Here is a 17,276-nt window from a genome sequence, read left to right as displayed (position 1 = left end):
AGAAAAAGTTACCGCACGTGAAAATGCTGCTGTCAAAAAGGGTTGATGTCGATGAAGCGTGAATGAGATGTGGGAAAATGGAAACGCGTAATTTTCTGCTGAAAAAATATATGAACCTTCACAAATTCAAGAAAAAAATATTGATTCATATTTGCCATGGAAAGTATAAATATGCTTATTTCGCTAATAATATAATATGCAAAAGCGGTGCAGAACATTTGAAATAGCATATAAAACGACGAAACACTTTCGTCGAGAGTATGTGCAATAAACGTCAAAAGCGTCGTCTGGCAAATTGTAGAATTCATTGGAGGGCAAGAGAAGCGGGATTGTATTTTCAAACGTACCAAAAATGAATTTTGTTCAGCAAAATAATCACGTTCTTTACCTTTGGAGTGGTACAGTTGGGCCCGAAATCGAGAAGGAAGTGAGCGACATTAAATCCATTGCAAATGTACAGGTTAATGTGGAAAATGTTGAGCGTCTTCATCTTGGTAAGTTCTGGAAGTCAACCTTCTGTAGTTGCTCGTATATTTTTCGATTACTACTTTGTTAATTCTTGAATGCCACTTCCAGCCGAATACGGAAAATCACAATTTGATGTAATTTTGGCAAAAGTGTCGACTACCAACACGACTCTTATCACGCTGTTGGTGAAGTTGTTGAAGCCTAAAGGGAAAGCCGTGTTTATGGATGATTCAGCTGAAAGCGTAGAGCAGGCGCTTTCTAATCTGTTGCTGTCTGGATTTATCAACATTGTGGCATCGGACAATAATGGTAAATGATAACATCTTCAGCTTAAAGGGGATGGTAAAGGGGACTTCCAACCACCAATGGTTCCAATGGTTTTAATGTGGTTTCGTATGTGGCACCCTTTCGCTTCAGTGTACATCGGCGAAAAACCAGACTACGAAGTTGGTTCCAAATCGAAGCTGTCTTTTGCTAACAAATCGAAGGTAGCTGCCGTATGGAAACTGGACGACAATGATGATGAAGAACGCATAGATGACGAAGAATTGCTGGATGAAGATGATAAAGCCAAACCATCAGCCGAGTCTTTGCGAGGTAAAACTAAACGAAGTTTCGTGATCTAATGTAAACGGACCAAATACGATCATACTATATTTGTTGTTTTAGTTTGTGGAACCACCGGTAAAAGAAAGGCGTGCAAAGATTGCTCCTGTGGATTAGCAGAAGAACTGGATGCGGAAGCAAAAGGCAAAGCACTCGCCGACACGACCACGAAATCTTCTTGCGGAAGTGTAAGTCATAACGATATGGTTTGTGACGTAGCATAATTACTACAATTACTCCATTTTCAATACGATCTCTTTGCAGTGCTACTTAGGAGATGCGTTCCGTTGTGCTACTTGTCCTTACTTGGGTATGCCCGCATTCAAGCCGGGAGAGAAAATTTTGCTCACCGATACGCAAATGCAGGCTGATCTTTGAAAGTCCCACTGAGGCAATAAGTTATTGCGCAAAGAAGTTTTCAATGCGGGCACATTCGCGGGTGATATGAGAAGTGAATATAACCTACTATTACAAATTTTTTGTTGAATAGCCTTTCAAGTAAGACGAATTGTTTATTAACGAGGTTTCTTGTTAAACCTATATTTGCTTCTGTTCACAATCTCACAACTTGAAGTTGCTGGCAATAAGGTTTTCAGCGTTTTTCTTCTTCTTTTTCACCACTCCGTCGGTTTTTGCTTTAACCTGGGACCGAACCTCATCTTGCAGTTGCGAGAAGAATGCACTGGACGATTTGGCCGGTCCGGAAGAAGTTTCCACCATTTGCTGCACATTTTTCGCCTTCGTTACCTTCTTCAGTAGAGACGTCTGCAGTGTTCGGTTTTGTTTCGAGCTGCTCCTTCCTGCTGCCTTCTCGAGTTGTTTCTGTTCGCGTTCCGCTTCGCGACGGTACTTTTTCTGCTGGAAACGTTTCTTCAACCGCCGTTCACGGTTTTGATCCGTCTTGGTACGTTCCTCCTTTGACATGACGTCTCCCTTCGGTCGACGGTGCACTTCCTCAGGCGCGAGCAACGTAGCATCGCTCGTTGCAACCGGTGCAACCTCCTCCATGCTGATGGCAGGCGTATTCGTAAGAATCTTAAGGTCAGGAGCGGCCGGGCGTGGCGTGTAGTGGAAGTTTGAGAGTGCATCCAACTGTGCCAATACCACTTTCATCATGTGTCGAATTTCCTTGTGTTCCTTCGGTTCTTCTTCTTCGTTTGCTTGAACTAAAGGAAAGTAGAACATTTGAAGTTCGTTGCAAAATTACAAAAAAAAAACCCACTTACCATCCGCATCGGGGTTAGCTTTCTCAAGCTGTTTTAAATAATCCTGCTCATACACCTTGGCCAGAGACTCCTTACTCTTCTCCCCATCCAGTACTAACTGCTTGCGGTACTCACGAGGATTATCCGGTGGACGCACCTTTCTCTCCACATCATCATAAGCTTTATTTCTGATGCGTTGCTTTATGATATCCTCCAGCCGCATTGTCGTTTCCTCCGTTATAACTGGCGCAGGGCGGGTGGTATGTTCGTACTCTAGCACCTCTTCGAGCAGCGAGTTCTTCGGTCGTGTTTCTGCGGAAATTTCACCCTTCAGTTGCCATGGTTTTTCTTTCAGTAGCTTCGATTCCATTTGGGTTATCTTCTCTTTGAGCTTTTCCTGCCGAACTTCATACGAAGATTTTGGTCCATCGTCTTTGTCTTGACTTTTCTCGTCCTCGCTTTCACTGTCACTCGACTCCGGTTGATCTATTACAGGCTTCTTGGTAGGATTTGCTGCCTGTAACGGTGAGCCTCCACCTTCCTTATATATTTCGAAACGCAGCTTCCGGTTACGTTCAACTTCTGCTTCATCATCCAATTCTTCATTCTGTTCATGTTCAATGTCGTTTTCTTCCCCATCGTCGTCAGCTTCATCATTATTAGCTTCACCATCAATTTCCTCGTCTTCATCTTCTTCACTCCCATGGTCTTCGCTATCATCTTCATCTTCAAAAAAATCTGCATATTTCAAATCAGCTTCATCGCCATCGTCCTGGAACAGAGATATTCGATTTAAATTTATCGCTTATTATCTGCATCTGTATACACACCTCTCCGGTATGCTCTTCAAAATAATCTATCTCGATGAGAGGGTTTTTCTCCGACAATCCATTTTGCTTTCGCCTCTCCCGCTCATCTTCTTCGTCCAAGAACCTTGTCATATCATCCAGCCTGAAGAATCGATCGTCTACAATCGATTTCTTGGGCTTGGAAAGCTTTTTATCTTTTTTCTTGGGTTTTTTTACTTTCACCGATGCCATTTCTTCTTCCGAATCCAACCCATTGCCGTTTGCCTCGTTTGCTGCCTCTGAATCCATTTCATCTCCATTAACTCCGTTTCCTTCATCCGATTCGTTCATCTCGTCAGCGGACGAACCTTCGTCGGATCCATCCTGGGAAATGGATTTCGTGATGAATGAAAGTTGCAAACGTTTTTCATTCTTTGACACAACATCTAAGAATTTCTTTAGATCCTGTTCAATGAAATAATCGTTCTTGAGCTCTAGCTGCTGCCAAATTTGCTCATCATCCATTTCGTCCGTGACTAGTTCGTCAAGATAAGGCAATGGTTCATCGAGGGCCACAGTTGGATTCTTCGCGCCATGGTCGTATATTTCTTTGACAAACAACTTTAACTGTTTAGCCAGACGTTTCTGCAGTCTAGAATTCCACAATAAAAGAACATTAGCTCATACTACGTACGACAGAATCTACAAATCGTAACTTACTTAAGGTAATTTTCAGGATGCTTCGTAAACTTGCGGAACTTATTCACATGCGATTTCAATCCCATTTTCTGTTTCACTAAGAGCGGCGAAAATGTAACCTTTTTAACCATTATTGCTGTTTACCTGTTTGTGGCTGTATGTCGATAATTTTACGAGAATATTTATTGCTTGAACATCGCTATTGTGATTCTTTTGCAAAATGTGCTGGAAAAGCGGCACGCGTGTTCTGTGTTGACAGATCGCTGTAAACAAATTGGCGACGTTTTTGGCGATGAATATAAAACGGCGACCATTACGTGATTTTCAAATTTTTTCAAATTTATATGTTTACCTAAAAGACAATAAGGCATTTTTCAATTTCATTACACTGCAGCTCTGTGAACATTATCAGCAAATGAAGTTTTTTCAGTACTTTTGCTTACAAATAATAGAATAAATAGTACTCTTGGTACACACGCACATTACCGCTCAGCATCGGTTTGACAGCTGTCAAAACAGTCCTAGCCCCCCCAAACAACGCATAGCAGTGTGGAAAGTGCAATAGAAAAACGTCTCGGTGGATCGAGGAAAAATCGAACAATTTGCATGCTGGATGGTTTTTCGTGTACGTACATCGTGGCCGCGTGTTCCCGTTCCCGTCCAGCGGTCATAATCCATTCGAAGCGCAACGGGTTGCGATGAGTTTACCGGGACGAAAGCAACGTTGAGTCGAAAGCGTGTGCAGCGTGTGTATCGATCATCGCGGCGCGTTCAGCCGGCAAAATTGTAGACGGGCTGACCAGCAGCGATTATTTTGCACCTTACGGCCACACATTCCACACAGCATTGCTGCGCTAGCAGAGTGATTTTGAGCCCATAATCCATTGTACAACGGTAACAGAACCAAGGACATCCGTGCGAGTGCAGCCGAGGGGTTTTCTCTAGTCAATACAGCGGTCAGGCAGCCGAACGAGGGTGTCGATTGTGAAGCACGATTTCCTAATTAACTCCCCGCGAACTCAACGTGCTGCGTGCTACTAGCTTACCATGAGTGACGCCTACCTGACCAAGGAGCATCTGGCTGGATTCGATAATTATAAGGTGAGGACCCTTTACCCGTTACATAAGTAAGAGAAACACTTCACAAATGCGACTCCTACAGGATACCTCAAAGATTTTCGTGCGTAAGCAATATACCGCCGTTTGTTGGTTGTGTTGTGGACAAATTGGTTTGCTTTTGCAAAAAAGCGTCTTCCTTGAACAATATCGACCAAATATTGCCCTTCCATTGTATGTACTTTTATGTTTTCTATGAATCTATTTTTAGTCAACAATTCGTATTTCATGTACCACTCTAGAAATGGCTGTGAATGAATTGTGTGTGAAATATTTGTTTTATATTTTCCTTTAAAAGTTTTCAGTTCATCGTAAATTCTTTCTATTTTTAAGTGAAGTAGCAAAGTTAATGCTTATTTCCTTCTCGTTTCAGTACAATGCTAAAGACACTTCGCCACTCAGTATTTATGTTATGCATCCTTTTTGGAATTGGCTCGTCGAGGTAAGTTTGTGCTTCGGTAAGAAGCTCTTAATGTGGCAATTTGTTTCCTAACGTGAAACCAGTTTTGGTACACCCATTTACGCTACGTTCAGTTGCGGATGAGTCGATGGATGAAGTGTAAGCCCCGTAACGGCCTCTTATCAATGATTAGGTATGTCCGGTATGTTGGTGTCTTATCGTTTTCTTCGGAACGACAGACAACACTCCAGAAAAGTGCCAAAATGTCGCTATCGATAGGTAAAAAAGAATCGTAATTGTTGATTGCATCATAAATAAAACCATACCGGTGTTACCACTTCCTTCACTGTTCCCCTGCGGTGATAACTGATAAGGCGTGGAAGATAGCAATAGGCTGCCAAAATTACAGTCATGACCGAAAAACAATACCATTTCGCTAACTTTATACTTTTCTCTATCCGTTTCCGTTGCAGTACTTCCCAAAATGGATAGCACCGAACCTGATGACGTTTGCCGGTTTCCTGTTCACTGTAGTCAACTTTGTGATGCTCTCGTGGTACGATTGGGGGTTCTGGGCGAGCACGGAGTTGGAAAACACGACACCGGTCCCAAACTGGTTCTGGGCACTGGCCGCTGTAAACATATTTCTCGCCTACACGCTGGATGGTATCGATGGTAAGCAAGCACGAAGGATTAAGCTGTCCGGTCCTCTTGGCGAGTTATTCGATCATGGGCTCGATTCGTACTCGGCGTTTTTCATTCCGGCCTGCCTGTACAGCATATTTGGACGTGGTCCCACGTCGGTGCCACCAATACGCATGTACTACATCATGTGGACGATATTCTTCAGCTTTTATCTATCACACTGGGAAAAGTACAATACAGGTGTGCTGTACCTACCCTGGGGATACGATCTGGGCATGTGGGTAAGTATTATATTGACATTCGAGTTCGTGAAAACATGATGCAAAAACTTGTACTCTTCGGCAGGGTTCCGTCTTGATGTACCTAGCCACGTGGATGTTCGGCTATCAGTTATGGAAAGTGGCACTGCCGTGGGGTCTTTCCGCTGGGCAGCTGATGGAACTATGCCTTCACATTAGCGCTATGTCCAACCTACCGATGGTGGTGTACAATATGTACCGATCGTATAAAGATCGTACCGGAAAAATGCGTACGATGAAGGAAGCGATGCGGCCACTCTTTACGTACGGTAGCTTCATGTTCGTCTGTTTGCTGTGGGTGTTTGTGTCGCCTAGCGACATAATGAATCATGATCCGCGGGCCGTCTACATTATGACGGGTACAATTTTTAGTAACATTAGTGTAAGTATGATGCATTCGTTTCTGCAGTGTTTGAATGTGGTTTCAACTAATCTCTCATTTTCAGTGCCGGTTAATTGTATCACAAATGTCCAATACGACAGCAGAAACGTTCAACTGGATGACGGGCGTTTTATGTGGGGCCGTCGTCATGAGTCTTACTATGCCATTGCTCGAACGACCGATATTGTATTTGCTCGTGATCGGTTCTTCCCTAGGTCATTGGCACTATGGATCCGGTGTGGTAAGTGTCCCAAACCGTCCACAGAGATTGTTTGACAATGTAACTATACGACTTACTAATTACAGGTCCAACAAATGTGCGCACACTTTAATCGACGCTGCTTTATGGTAACAAAACCGGAAGAATCCAAAGAATAGGAAATACTAAGGTTGTATGCTGTTTAGTTTCCAGAGTCCGCCAGAGGAACGTCAATTGTGGATACACCTAAAGTTCGCAGATGAATTGTTTTATTGAGCCAGTTGTTTTCGGGACTGAACCCCGAAACACGATCGGTTTTGTTTACTTCGTTTAGTTGTTGATTGCACCATGCCTTTATGGTGAGGCAACTCTAATCTGTCCTATATGTTAACAGAGAACACCACAATGAGTTTGAACCAAATACGCTTTTAATTAATATTTCATGCTTGATGTGAAAGTAGCTAGAACGCCATCACGACGAAAATGCTTTAACAATCGAACGATGCATAATAGGATGTGTGCAGTGGTTCGATTAGGCTATTTTTATGGAATTGTAACGCCTGAGAAGGTAATCCATTGGAACTTAGTATTTTATTTTGATGCTATAATGAAGTTTTAGAGGGAGAGAGTCCTTTGAATCAATCAGTACTCATTGGCCAAACGGTCAATACCATATCGAATGGTGAAAAGAGCAGGAGTAGTGGCGAAAAAGCGGCATCTTAAGGTACCATGTTATATCATGATGGTATTTATCTCCCATCTACATACCTCACAATTAACTACTTACACATAAACTGTAACGGACGTTAAACACATACCACTTACTGTGCTATTAGTACTTTACCGAATGTCTCGACATCACACGCATTAGCCACTGACCCCGGAACTGGTGACTCCATAAATATAAGCATAATACACATCCAAAGAAGTAATTTAATGTCTAACCTCCGCTTCGCTCTTCCTTATGCAAACTCCGTTTCGTCCTTTGTATTTGACAGTACTAACTACATTTTAAATTATGCTAATCGGTAACTACAATGCATTTCTCTGTACATAGCACTCGTTGTAAGAAACTATTATATTAACAAATTAAAATCAACATGACGTGTGTGTCTGTACCACGGCCGTGCAGGTGTTTCCTGTCGTGAATGCTACTTATATCGCCTATATCGCGACGAATCAAACAACGGAGGTGCTGCGTCATGATTTACCGTGATGTTCGTGTTCGGTTTACAATCATATATGCACCGCTAATGCAGAATGATTACCGTAATTTTGTGCCGTGACATATTTGTATAGAGTATTTTGCATCATAGACGCGATTTTTGCATTTTATAATCGTGACAACTCATTCAGGAAGACAGTAAGGAATACATTGATGAAAATGTAGCCAGGCAGGATTGGATTGGAATAGTTCCGCAGGGTGGTAGTTTGTTACAGGCAGACATAAGAAACAGATTGCGGCGGTGCCTGGATGCAGCAACCCATTAGCGACAGAGTAACCACGATCTCGTTGTACACATGTTAACAGTTTCCAGAAGGAAAAATAACGACAATAACGAGTAGACAGAAAGAGTTTCTATCGTGTGGTACGCGTTAGATTGAAACAATTCATGCCCCCAAAGTCTCTTGTTATGTTGATATTACAGTTTAAGTAATCAATTCCGCGTTTGTTAGCAAGCCATAAAGATAGTTCGGTTCTCCTGTATGTACCTCCGTGCGGTGGTAACGGTTAAGGATTCGTGAATTGAAATGAAAATATAGCGATGCATGAAACCAAATAAGTAAGAGATCACGATTTTTCAATGGCTGTATGTTATTAGCATTACACACCTTCGTTTATGTTGCACCATAAACATATGTCCCCTTTTTTCTCTCTATCACAGTGCCATATCATATCCCTTGTTTCTAATGAAGCGAATTCATCACGTAATAATATCCATTTCGAAAGCCTTTTTAATTGAAATTGTATGATATGTGTGCACGGTGTCGTGTGAAATTCTAAACGTAATTTATTAACTACTTTTACTTAACATCTTAGTGTAAGTTTTTGTAAGCTTCCTTGTACGAACAAATGAGACACCTTGGAGAGTTGGGGAAATATGATCTGCAGGTGTATAAATTTCCAATGTTATGAAAATGGAATGGATTAAGCAAAGCATTGCATACAATGATGTACGCTAAACTTTAATAACGTAAATCGATATTCAAGCGTGCAAAAGGGACAAATCAACACAACAATGCCAGCTTTTTTGCTACTAACAGAAAGTAAAAATAACGAGAACGCTACCAAACATAGAGATATGTGCAATGGAGTTATTGATTTTTGGTAAAGACAAATACTTCAACATCAGCTCGATTATACGCAGAACGCAAAGGGAGAGTACATCAGGTGGCTTCAAAGTAAATCACGAATTGTATTCCAGCTGGCTTTGTTAAGGTGCTATTGCCTACCCATGTAAGATTCAAACAGTTTTTGTATCAGTTCTGTATGTTTGTTGTTCCAAATGTCCGATATTGAAAGTCAATAAAAGTCAGTAATTATTTGAAACCCTTGGCGTCGACCCCAGTTAGCAGCGATTGGCGAATATTACTGAAGATTTTGATGAAAATTAATGCGACCATGCTGTAAATTAACAATCAAAGTCCTTGGCCAATGTTTATCAAATCAGGTATTGCGTAATATTCAATTTTGATTGCCAACGTCGTGATCTTAGTGTTATCAAATTGAGCTATTAACTGAGCTGAATAAATAATATGTTGCCCAACTTTTCAGCATTCAACCCCATTATGAGAAGAGAACAATGTAGGTTTAGTACGAATGTTACTGTTCTCATAGGTAATTAGTGGAAGATCGCTCCAGAGCGCTTTCCTTTCTCATCTGACCGACCAGTCAGCAACCAGTTTGTCCCGTAGCCAAGAAGCCTCATTAAACGATCCACGATGCCGTTATGTTGTTCTAGAGCGATTCTGCTAATTCCTGTTCACTGGTGCACGCTTATTAAGCACTCCAGAACATGCCTTCGGCAGTTGTTTTCATTCCTAGCATACATTACCTGAGAAAGTGATATGCTAATGATGTGCTGTGCTTTTAAAATAGATCATTTCATCCGATCCGATCCGATTGGATTGAAACGAATTTCATGAAATGCTTACTTTCATACACATACACAACATTGCTTGTAAACGTTTTATAACGGAAATTTGTAACATATTTGCATAATTGTAGAAATATCTGCTTCACAAACTGATAAGAGTGCAACAATCTACACAATATGTAATGCTGATCGGTCATCAAATAGGGGCAGTCCCCTCTCGATCTCGATTAGATTTTCATCCCACATTATCTCTCCCCTGTCCTCCCATATATTTATCATTTTCTGTTTGTTTACTACTAAATTCTTCTTTCTTGGAGATTCTCCTTCCTCTTAATGGTGATTGCTCGCGATCGCTGGTGTCTTGAATGATTTCTCTTGATTCCTCTCTGCATTCGCTGCTTCTCGTGGAAAAAGACTCTCGCGGACTGATTCCCTTTTTTCATCCCCTAAACAAAACCCTCTCCCGATGGAGCAATTCGCCCCATCGTCAATTGGGGGCCACCGCACTGCTTTAGCCGAGGATGAGAATAATGCTGAGCGCAGTCGCGCGTTGAACTTGAACCAGAAAAGAGCTACAACATCCTACACAGAAGCTCCAAAAGACAACGATCGATTCGAGGAACTGTGTGTTAAATATCAGCAAAGATGCTACGAGTCACGCTCTTACTGTGCGTAGTTACGTTCGCAATGGTTTCCGCCGGACCAACGGTACGGAAGGAAGATACGGCAAACACCATTACATCTGCTGTGGAGCCCGTAACAAAACCTCCGGCAACTGAAAAGCCTGTGACACCCGAAAGCTTTAATACCCCAGCGAAACTGCCGATCAGTAATGATGAACCATTGAACGACGACGCCACGAGCACCGCAGCTAGTGTAACGAAACCAACGAAAGGCGAATCAACAACAACGGCTGCGTTATCCACAACAGCATCATCATCGACGAGTGATTCCTCAACAGTGTCGACAACGGTAGCACCGACTACGACAAAAGCCCCGGTCAGCGGTGTGCCTACGGCCCCAACGACTAAGTCTCCTCGCAAAACAATCACGTTCGATCAACGCCAGGAGGGCAAATACAACATTCGTGCCGATCTGGAAAACTTTGTAATCGTTGTCGTCCCATCCGGTTCGTCGTCCGGTGCATCGCTGCTCGATCTGTTGACCCGCTCGGCACACAAGAAGGATGGTGCACATCACCAAACCCGCAAAGCGTCCCATAAGCGCAAGAACAACAAAGCCCACGGTGCGCACAAGAAGATCGCTCAGGTAACGCCTGAAGTGATTGTATTGGACGAGAACAACCAACGGTCGAGTCAGCTCGAGACGGAAGAGTTCATCGAGGGCCGAACACCGTACAAGGTGGATCTGTCCAGCAGTGCGCGCAGCGTTGATGGAGCCGATACGAGTTCGCCGGGCCGGAAACCATCGTTCACGTTCAGCGTGGAACCGGCGTCGTCGAGCCGTTTGGTTCGGTTCCCGGCTGCGTCAGGTAACTATCCCCAGCCGCACACCGCCCGGGTCTTCCCGGTCGGCGGGCAAGGCAGCGGGCGGGCTTTGCGGGTCGGCGGGTATCCTAACACTAACACCCTGGTAGTAGCCGCTGGTAGTAGTAGTGCCACTAACAATCACCTCCTTCCTGGTGACGGGGACCACAACCCACAACGTGACGGAACCACCTCCTCGCTACTGCTTGGCCGGAGCAACGACGCCGGAAACGTGGCCGAACCGCCGGGACGTGACGGTATCGCCGGGGACAACAGGCTGGTCGTGTACCATTCTCACCATCCACCTTCCTCCTTCGACAGCCTAGAGTTTGAGCCGTTGCGCTCCGACGTCGACATGACGCAGCTCCAGCTACAACCCGACAACGAATACCGCTACGACGATTTAGAGCAGAACGATGCCGACGCACTGGACGGGGACTGGGACGAGCTGCGGCTACTTGGCGCACAGGAACAGTGCGGCCCGGACCGGAAGCGGGACAGCTATGGCGTCTGTCAGTTTGTGCAACCGTGAGCCACGGCACAGGAGCAGCTCCCCCGTATAGTGGCTAGGTTATAGGTTAAGCGTGCTAAGGACGGATGATCTCCCGCAGCTCGTGCGATTCGCGAGCTTAGTCGGGGTGCAATTGCGCTAAAAGAAACTGCCTTTTAACTGCTGTTTTATTTATTGATGCCATCGTGCCAAATAAAAGCCATATTCTACTCGATCTCGGTGGGGCGTTCGGCGTTAGTGGGTTTTGTGTTTGGGAACAAGGGGAACCTTGACACTTCGCTACCATTTTCCACGAACCAAACGAATCTGATACCACGAGGCTCGGGCCCCGCGGTACCGTGTACGACTACGTGATAATGTAATGACGTAATGTAGGACCCGTTGGAAGAGGTGATCCTGAAGAATTTCGGCGATGCGGAGTACGGGAAGATGAGTATTTTAAGAATAATCTACAGTGGATTCCTTGGAGCGATTTTTCTGCTCTAGAATCGCAGGCTGGACGACTTTCTCTCTGGTACGATCGTGATCGTGGGGAACTGGGACTTGAAAATGCAGCTCGTCATCGCGCAGAATTGGACATTTTCGAATGATTAATCGCAAAAACAGTACTTGTGGGAAATTCAATACGAAACCTACAGAAGAACGATCTTGGACAGGACTAAATGCTAGGAAAAGAGAGCGCGGGACCATTGTATCGGAGAAAGAATGAAAGAACATCAAGAAAAAAACACACACACAAACACAAAAAGGAAAGGCCGGTGATCCCCAACGATTCCGTTATATTCCGCGACCTACTTTCCGGTGAATGTCGTTATCGAGCACATGTCGCATTTGATACGCAGCGGGACTGTTGGCTCCGTGCACGATCGAGAAGCCGGGAGGTGACGACGAAGAACACAAACTAAGCGAGTGATGTTTCGATGTTTGCTCTGCATCGTTCACCTCGTTGAAGGTGATTCGCACCACTTTTTTTGGGGTTGAAGTGGTGTTTTTTTGTGTCATGCCAGTGTGGCGAACCGGCCACAACTCCCAGACGCATCAGCACATAGAGAACAAGAGAGGACAATAGCACATAGAGAACAGTCGCAATCCCCAACAACGACAGCAATTCCTGGAATACAGTTCCCCGTCCTTACAAGCGCAACTGCGCAAGCAGTTGCACTGAAAACAATGCAAGGGATTGTATTCACGGATACAACACACATACAGATCGTGCAGCGTTAGCAGTCTGCACAACTCAGTCTGGATCCAACAGCCAACGTGAAAAGGTCTGCTCCTTCGGTTACGAGTTTAATAATAGTTTATAATAAAGATCAAGAAAATATTTGTCGGCCACAGCATTGGCTACACCAGAAATGTTTCAGAGTTGAAGCTGGTTTGCCTGATAATGTGAGCCAGCGCCATGAGATAATCTAGATCACACTCAGATATGTATCCAAAACTAGGCTCATGTAGAAGCTTATCGCGAAAGCTCCATTTATGCTCTGCGTTGTGACATGCCATGACAGACCCTCTGGTGTACAATAATTTCCATGCATTCTACCTCGTCCAGCTACCGAATGCAATTGGTAAAGTAGAAATTGGCCTAATTACACTCGTTTACTGCTCTGTGACGTGCCAAACGGCCATAAGAACTCACGCAACCTCTATTTGCATTCGACACCACGCTTGCTGGCGTCATTAGGCACGGAAATAGAAGCTACTGAAATTGGCCGCAAGTAGAAAAGAAATTCAATACTCACTGGATACCACCGAGAAGTACCGTTCCATGCCTTCGGCGCAGTCCAACACAAAACGCTTCTTCGTGACAGCTTCCGGCGAAGGTCACCTCTAAGTCCAGCACGATACCTCCGATCGAGTTATGCGCCCTTAGCTTATGTTTCCTGTGTAACAACAAAGGCGGCCAAGAAAGCTTTTTAAAACCCCAAAAGTCTCCGGATAGTGTCAATTATCCCCCCCCAACCCCAGTTGTTATAGTTTGATCGGACAAAAAAAGCACATCCATAAACCGATGTTATTTTGCCCATACACACTTCACCTATTCCATCCTCTAGCCTAGAAACATCTCAACTGATGATCGAGCTTTCACGCAGCGCTAAAACAAACTCGAATTGAAGAAAAACGGCAAAGAAACGGTTAGTTACGTTGACCCCAAGGAATCTTGAGGAGGGAACGAAAGCTCTCCCTCCGAATACTATGCCACCCCTGTCATGGGGTGAAGTTGGTGGCATCTCCTGGCACGCTTGGGGTAACCTGTTCGGGATGTGGCCCTGGAGGATGTGGTTCTTTGCTTCTCTGTCTCTTCTGGCAGCTTGACCACGGGTACTTGCCGGGTTATGCTTTCTCTCTACGGTAGAGCTTCAAAGTGGAGGTTTCTAGCAAGTGGTATTGATGTTTTCATCATTTTCTTACGTCTCTCGTTTCAGAGTGACCCCTTGGGTGAAACGTTTTGGCTGGACCGAGCTAATGGGAACCGGACTTAAGACTATAGAACGCGTTGTGAAAGTCGTAGGATGGTGTGCACAGTGAGTAACAAACCAAATGCAACCACAATCCTCACATTTTGCTCCAGGTTGTTATAAATATTTCGCATAGAATATTTGGATGCATTATATATGACAGTATATCAAGTGATACCGAAGTAATACATTCTATGATACCGAAGGATATACTGAACAAATATTGACTCGGAAAGTTTCAGATCAAAAGCCGCCGTACGGACTGCTCCTAGTTCTAGAAGTATGCCATTTAATATTTACGCAACATAAGCCCTAGTTAAATCGTTAAAGGTAGCCTCCTGTTGTAGCCCTAAATTCTCAAACACTGTACATGGAAAGCAATGCAGACTCCACTGTGCATAAGCAAGCCAGAATGTGTAACCGTGATGGAAACGCTTTCAAGGCTATCCAACAGAATTGCACGCGAGAATCGAGATTTTATGGCACTGGTCAAAAAAAGTTGCACCACGAAGAAAGCACTTTCACGAGAGAGTGAGTGGGATACGATCGGTGTCGATCTTCCTGTGGACATTCTTCCCAGAGAACGGGAAAACATAACCAATTCTGCCAGTGGACGGGTCGGATGCTTGTGGTCCAGCACTAGAATCTTCACTCCATATCAGGCTGTGTTCGGAGCAACATCTCCGATCGGATTGGGTGCTAGTAGCGATCCGGAACCTGTGCCCGTTAGTTCATTGTACTGCCGTAGTTAACCCTTCGTCAAGCATGGGCACATTTTGGAGTGTTCGTTCGGTGGGCTTTTTGCTTGTGCTAACAGTGGTACGAATCGATTCATTGCCCGTATCGAGCTTCCTCGACGACGACAGTGATTATGACGATAGTTTCGAGAATGAATACGATCTGGTGTTCGATCAGCGTCAGAATGGAACGGCCAACGTGCACGTGTCGGTGGATGGTGTAATGCTTGCGCTTCCCGCTCCCGAAATGCCTCCATCCGCATCACTTGCCGGAGCGACACTGTTGGATCTGTTTGCATCGCAACTCGCTGCAGGCGGCGAATCGGAATACGACAGTTCGGAGGAATCGTACGGTAGCATCTCGGGATCAACTTCTGTTGCGGGTGGGGCCAGTTTGTCTTCCTCCAGCACCACCAGCACGACGACAGCGGCTCCAGCATCCGATGCGTCGATCGCCAGTGACTTCCCGTACCAAGGCCTGCCCGCCAATCTGCCAGCCAGCCTTTTGGGCCAGGGGCTATCGTTCTTTTTCAATCCCAAGCGTGATGAAATCCCGTTCCGTCTTAACACCGTACAAGAGTCTACACAACAGACCATCCCCATATTGATAACTAAGGTGGACAAAGCTCCAGCAACACGAGATCCGGATTTGGTGGAATCGAACGAAGATAGCCGTGAGTTGGCCGAACCAGCACCACAACAAACGCCCAAACAACCAGCCGGAAAGAAGAAGCGTAAGCATAAGCGGAAGTAAATGTTGTTCCCTCGACAGGATATGACATGAAGCCACGTTTAGGTAAACGGAATTGTGTCACTTTTCTATTCCACAGGTACAAGCTGCGTGTCGCCAACCTGCTGAGACCGTTGCTGAAGCGTACCGTGCTGGTTGAGTGAGCAGTCTCGTCCATGGAGGCTCACTGTTGTGATAAGAACAATGTTAAAGAAATATTATTGGACTGAGAATTATAAACTGTAGGGCAAAATGGGAGCAGGCAGAACAGCAAGATTCGGCAATGCTCAACTGACTTGTAGCGAAGTAAGAAGTATGCATTTACTATAACCACTATTTCCTGCTGAACTTGTCGAAACGCACAAAATAAACCACCTATTTTATAAGGAAAATGTAATGTGGTTCCAAAGTGTCATAGATGTGAAATTAGAGATGGATTGAGAACATGCCCCGAATATACTACACCGCGCGCAGCAACAGATGAGGAACCTGTTTGCAGTAACACACTTCTGTTAGCATATTTGCTAATAGCGCTTCTTTGGATATAAACAGAAATAAAAAGGCAAACAATAAGTGAGCCTCTGACCCGCCGAAAGAGGCACAAAAACTGGGTCAATCTGGTTTGTTGGTAGGGCAAAGAATACTGATTGCTTCCTCTAATTTATATGCGCGACACGATTGGTTTGTAATCACGCAATTTGTTAGAACTTAGCAAAAAATATTGTTTGCTGCTGAGTTAAACTTCAGTTAAACTAAGTGGGAGTTCTTTTAAAATTATATCTAATTTCTTTTTCCTAGTTTACTCCTGTTTGAATGTTTGATTAATTAGCAGCTGTACCGCACAAGTGGCCGTTTGCGAGGCCAATCAAATAAATGGAGATCGCCAATATGACTTAATTTACCATGAAATTAACGTCCATTAGCAGCTTATTCAATTCACCGCGGGAACTACGTTCTGTGGTGCACTATTTTTTACCCCTCAATAGAGGAAGGCCATTTTATACATTTCCTTAGCCGTAAAACTGAACTTGGCCCAATCGGGAGGTTTACGATCCGATCCGCATAACCGATCGATCGCGCGGTACGGTCTGCTCTGTGGCAAAAGGTTCGCGTATCACGCATCATTCGAATCACCTGTTTTGGGTTTCTCTTTCCATGGTTTCCCTTCCACGGATGGCATTTCTTTGTGTCTGCTGTGTCTTGGGTTTGTTTTATTATTCGTGTATGTGTGCATGTGTGTGTCATATGTTTGTTTCGCGGATGCTTCCCAGTTTCTCCACGTTTCTACGCACCGGTCACGTATTTCAAATGGTATTTCAACTGATCAATCGATCGTGTACGGTGTTCAGTGTATTTATAAGTATACGTTTTGGTTACTATATTTTGCATTATAAATAATTAGATGAGTAATGCATAAAATAATTATGTTAGGAAATTCACGACCGTT

General features: G+C 44.3%; 5 protein-coding genes across 6 annotated transcripts; 4 read left to right on the top strand and 1 right to left on the bottom strand.

The window, feature by feature from the left end:
• The first annotated feature begins 318 nt into the window (after positions 1–318).
• Positions 319–1,576, top strand: LOC128301206 (anamorsin homolog). The gene is made up of 5 exons (XM_053037569.1): positions 319–494; positions 577–777; positions 886–1,065; positions 1,138–1,262; positions 1,339–1,576. Exons 1-5 carry the CDS (start codon positions 353–355, stop codon positions 1,450–1,452), a joined length of 762 nt encoding a protein of 253 aa, XP_052893529.1. The 5' UTR covers positions 319–352; the 3' UTR covers positions 1,453–1,576.
• On the bottom strand, positions 1,557–3,979 carry LOC128301205 (U3 small nucleolar ribonucleoprotein protein MPP10). The gene is made up of 4 exons (XM_053037568.1): positions 3,788–3,979; positions 3,110–3,719; positions 2,301–3,051; positions 1,557–2,240 (listed from the first exon to the last, which is right to left on the bottom strand). Exons 1-4 carry the CDS (start codon positions 3,895–3,897, stop codon positions 1,636–1,638), a joined length of 2,076 nt encoding a protein of 691 aa, XP_052893528.1. The 5' UTR covers positions 3,898–3,979; the 3' UTR covers positions 1,557–1,635.
• Positions 3,980–4,300: 321 nt separating this feature from the next.
• On the top strand, positions 4,301–9,348 carry LOC128301109 (ethanolaminephosphotransferase 1). Of its 2 annotated transcripts, XM_053037434.1 has the most exons (7): positions 4,301–4,867; positions 5,256–5,324; positions 5,756–6,208; positions 6,273–6,608; positions 6,673–6,849; positions 6,915–6,956; positions 7,014–9,348. In XM_053037434.1, the coding sequence occupies exons 1-7, from the start codon at positions 4,814–4,816 to the stop codon at positions 7,068–7,070; spliced, it is 1,188 nt and encodes a 395-aa protein (XP_052893394.1). In that variant the 5' UTR covers positions 4,301–4,813; the 3' UTR covers positions 7,071–9,348. The 2 variants fall into 2 exon arrangements, with proteins under 2 accessions (XP_052893394.1, XP_052893395.1); XM_053037435.1 differs by having other exon boundaries at positions 6,915–9,348.
• Positions 9,349–10,550: 1,202 nt separating this feature from the next.
• Positions 10,551–12,117, top strand: LOC128304128 (uncharacterized). The gene has a single exon (XM_053041268.1). It carries the CDS (start codon positions 10,551–10,553, stop codon positions 11,922–11,924), a length of 1,374 nt encoding a protein of 457 aa, XP_052897228.1. The 3' UTR covers positions 11,925–12,117.
• Positions 12,118–15,127: 3,010 nt separating this feature from the next.
• LOC128304873 (uncharacterized) lies at positions 15,128–15,993 on the top strand. The gene is made up of 2 exons (XM_053042114.1): positions 15,128–15,849; positions 15,930–15,993. The coding sequence occupies exons 1-2, from the start codon at positions 15,128–15,130 to the stop codon at positions 15,991–15,993; spliced, it is 786 nt and encodes a 261-aa protein (XP_052898074.1).
• Positions 15,994–17,276: the final 1,283 nt, after the last annotated feature.

This window comes from Anopheles moucheti, chromosome 3 (genome assembly GCF_943734755.1).
Source record: "Anopheles moucheti chromosome 3, idAnoMoucSN_F20_07, whole genome shotgun sequence".
In the NCBI taxonomy this organism is placed as follows: domain Eukaryota; kingdom Metazoa; phylum Arthropoda; class Insecta; order Diptera; family Culicidae; genus Anopheles; species Anopheles moucheti.
Note: the sequence above shows the minus strand (reverse complement) of the source record. Positions and strands in the feature narration are given on the sequence as shown.